Source organism: Nyctereutes procyonoides, unplaced genomic scaffold, assembly GCF_905146905.1.
Source record: "Nyctereutes procyonoides isolate TBG_1078 unplaced genomic scaffold, NYPRO_anot_genome, whole genome shotgun sequence".
In the NCBI taxonomy this organism is placed as follows: Eukaryota; Metazoa; Chordata; class Mammalia; order Carnivora; family Canidae; genus Nyctereutes; species Nyctereutes procyonoides.
In genome coordinates this window covers 7,965,025-7,968,673 of record NW_026575144.1, presented here as the reverse complement: position 1 = coordinate 7,968,673, position 3,649 = coordinate 7,965,025, and the positions used below count along the sequence as shown (strand labels likewise).

The following is a 3,649-nucleotide window of genomic DNA, read 5'->3' as shown; positions in this document are numbered from 1 at the left end:
AAGAAGCCCTCCGATTCAAATATAAAACACAGTATTCTTTTTAGTCACAAAGATCTGAAACACCATTTTTGAGCCATTTCCGCCTAAGAATCCAACCTGCATCGTCCGTAATAGTGAAAATATTAAACTAAGAAATCCCTGAAGAAGTCACAGTCTTGACAAAATTCAACATGATGATGGAGCCTGCCCAGACACAGGAAACAAAGCTAGGCCCTTGCACACAGCCGTAAGTCCTCGCGATGATTTCGTTTTAAGTCAATGTCTCTTCATGCCGCACATATTCCCCAATGTCTGCTTGATGAAATACGACGATCACCATGGGGTCTACTTTCCCGCAGCCTGTGTAGACTTTGCTGCCACCCCAAAACCCAAAGGGACGTCTGCCATGGAGTACACCACCACTCCCTGGTACTGGCAAGTATTTTCAGTGATTGGACCCAGTCCCGATTTCAACACATGGTTCCCATACAGGAAAGACTGCTCTGCTCCAGGCTTTATCCACACTCTATACTTGGCATAGGGTGCGAGGTAATCCAGAGCTGTGATGTGTAACCGGAATCTGTGACTCTTGGTGAATTTCCTGAAGCAGGTCCCCAGCGACACCGGCTTGTCCCCAGAGATGCTGGCGGCCAACTTCAGGATCTTCTCGCTCACGTAGTACACCCGGTCGTTGTGCAGCCTGAAACAGGAAGTGCCGTCCGGCCTGTCCACCAGCCGCTGAAGATTCTCGCCGACGTATTTCGCCATCTTCCCAAACGTTACGCGGCTCTCTTCTTCAGTCAATGGCCGCACGTTCCCGCTGGGTTGCAGCGACGAATCCGCAGGCCTCGGGGGCCGGAAGCGGAAGTCGGTGCCGCCGCGCGGGCAACCCCAAAGCCCGCCTCCCCAGCGGCCTTCCATTCGCTCCCCACGCCGGCGCCCCCGGCCTGGACGACCGCAGGGGAAGAAAGCCCCCTTGTTCTTTCTACACACCAAGCACAGATCCACCTTGGGGCTGTGTCCTTGCTGTGCTTGGAATAATTTACTCACTGGCTCCTTCACTGCATTCACTTCTTTTTTTTAAAATTTTATTTATTTATTCATGAGAGACAAACAGAGAGAGGCAGAGACACAGGCAGAGGGAGAAGCAGGCGCCATGCAGGGAGCCTGACGCGGGACTCGATCCCGGGACTCCAGGATCGCGCCCTGGGCCAAAGGCAGGTGCCAAACTGCTGAGCCACCCAGGTGTCCCCATTTCTCTTCTTAATTTTATCTCTTAAGAGCAGGCTTCCCTAAACTAGTTACCTAAAAAAAGTACCCCTGTCATTCTCAATTCCCTTTGTTTTCTTTATTTTGCTTCTTAGCTCTTATCTATATCTAAAGCTGTATTAGTTTATATGGTTGCCATTCTCCTCCACTTCAGTATGAACAGCACATGTGCACATTTCTATTCTCTTTTTTTCGCCACTCTATGCCAAAAATCTAGAACAGTGCCTGGTATGTAAGAGGCATGCAACCATTATTTATCAGATGTACCTTGGTCTCTCTCTTTTTAAAGTGAAGATAGGAAAAATCCTCATTGCAGTCTTTGTAAAGACCGTAAATAACGTATTAAATGGAATCCCAAAGTCCCCTAGCACATTGAAACAATCTGTCTGTGCCTCATCCTTTTCCTTCAGACTTACTAGTTGTGTGTACTCTGGTGGACTTCCAGCTGCTAATGAATGGCACTCTTTGCCCGAAGCCTATTTCTGAAGCCTTGAAAGAACAGAAGTAACACTCCCACCTTAATCCCTCAAATTGTGACTCTCAGGTGTTGATGTATAAATATTTCAATTCCCCACCTCTCAGGATAGTTCTGAGGCTTGCATTTTGCACCCTTCTCAGAGTTTCTCCACGGGATCAAGCCAATCACGGTAGTAGCTAGCTTGATAATGCATCCCATATTGGCTGCATTCTCTTTTCCTTTATCATTTCTCTACTCCCCTACTGTGGTTTCCAAATAAAATAATTGCACTGAGTCATTGTCTAAGGATCAGCTTCTGGGGGAACTCAAACTGAGTTATTTAAAAAACGGTAGTTGTATATACATAATGACTTCTAGTCTACCGGGTAGAAGTCAGACCTCTTGACATAAAATATCTGTCTGTGTAAGTGTGTGCCATCCTACAGGGATTAATTATTAAAAATAATCGTGTATTTCTCTGATATTTAGGTCATGCCAAAATGTTTTACATTGTAGTTCTTGCCTCTGTATTATATACTTGTTTTCTGCTAACATAGCTTCAAATTTTTCAAATGCTTGAGGAGGAAACCGGTAGGGTGTTTGAGGCATTTCAATTCACTACCCCTGCACAAATGCCAAAATCTCCACCAGTCTCCCCTAACAGCAGCCTGTGCCAAGGCCAAACCTGGGTTTTTAGCCTCTTCTGTGCTCTGCCCATCCCTCTCCCTCCCCCGAGAGATATCTCCAGGTAAAAAGAGGATATAGATCTTCAGTGTCAATCCACTACTTTCTCTGAGGATTTCATCTGTAGCCTATTTTAATTTCAGGATTGCCCTGGTTGATCATTGTCTCTTAAGTACTGCAAGAAATTTCATTCTACCTATCAGGGTTTTCTTTTTTCTTGGTTCCTAATTCTTATGCAACTTCGGATTTCAGCAAATATCTTTTGCAAAAAGCTTAATCAAATAGTTGGGGTTTCTGAAATCTCCAATTTTAAAAGATTTACTGGTTTCTCTATCTTCTAGTATCAGTCTTATGTCTGGGTCAAGCACCATTTATTTGGTGTAAGCCTACACCAAAAACTGAAAAACTCTGAATAGGTGAACTACTGAAGTCTTATAGAGTCAAGAAGACAAAAAACTCAGCAGGCTCTTAGAAAATAAAACCCTAGAGGACCACATCCTACAAATACTGGCAAATCAGGAGTAGACTGATTTTTAGCAAAACAGATCTAAGGAGGACCCATTTCAATTCCTAAATGGATTCAGGTGAGTGGTCTTTTACATTATCTAAAATAGGAAAGGAAACAGCACTCTATGGTGGGCTAACATTTTCTGGGGACACTATGGTTCTTTCATACATACTTTGTGGCACACAAGACAAAGTATGAGATATGTGAAGTGGTAATACCATATATTACCTCTAGATGAAGATAATCTAAAAAAAAATTACAAGAAATCAGACAATAGAAGAAGATCAGATATTGGAGTTAGCAGATGAGAATATAAATTAACTATGATTAATATGTTCAAGAGAAAAGAGAGAAAAAGCAGATAAAATAGATGACAGGATAGATCATTTTCATCAGAGTATTATAGTTTTAAAAATTAAATCTAGTGGATATTATGTAATTATAAAATATAATAACAAAAATTAAGAACTGAATGGGTGAATTTAATACTTGATTAGACAGAGAAGAACCTCAAATCAGTGAATAAAATAGAGTCTAATGTACATGTAATTGAAGTTCCAGAACAGGGGAAAGAAAGAGTATAATAATAGCAATATTCATAAATGTTTTACCCATAAATACCCCTAAACTGATAAAAAATCATCAGGTCACAGGTTTAAAAAGTTTAGCATTAATGGAGGGATGCTGGTGGGGAGTGGGCTAAATGGATGGTGGGTATTAAGGAGGGCACTTGTTATGATGAGCATTGATGA

General features: G+C 42.3%; 1 protein-coding gene across 1 annotated transcript; it reads right to left on the bottom strand.

Annotated features, from left to right (window-relative positions):
- Positions 1 to 324: 324 nt before the first annotated feature.
- Positions 325 to 747, bottom strand: LOC129499247 (60S ribosome subunit biogenesis protein NIP7 homolog). The gene has a single exon (XM_055308985.1). The coding sequence runs from the start codon at positions 745 to 747 to the stop codon at positions 325 to 327; it is 423 nt and encodes a 140-aa protein (XP_055164960.1).
- Between the last annotated feature and the right edge of the window lie 2,902 nt (positions 748 to 3,649).

Coding starts and splice junctions, on each gene's coding strand:
- LOC129499247 (XM_055308985.1), bottom strand. CDS start 747: ATGGCGAAATACGTCGGCGAGAATCTTCAGCGGCTGGTGGACAGGCCG.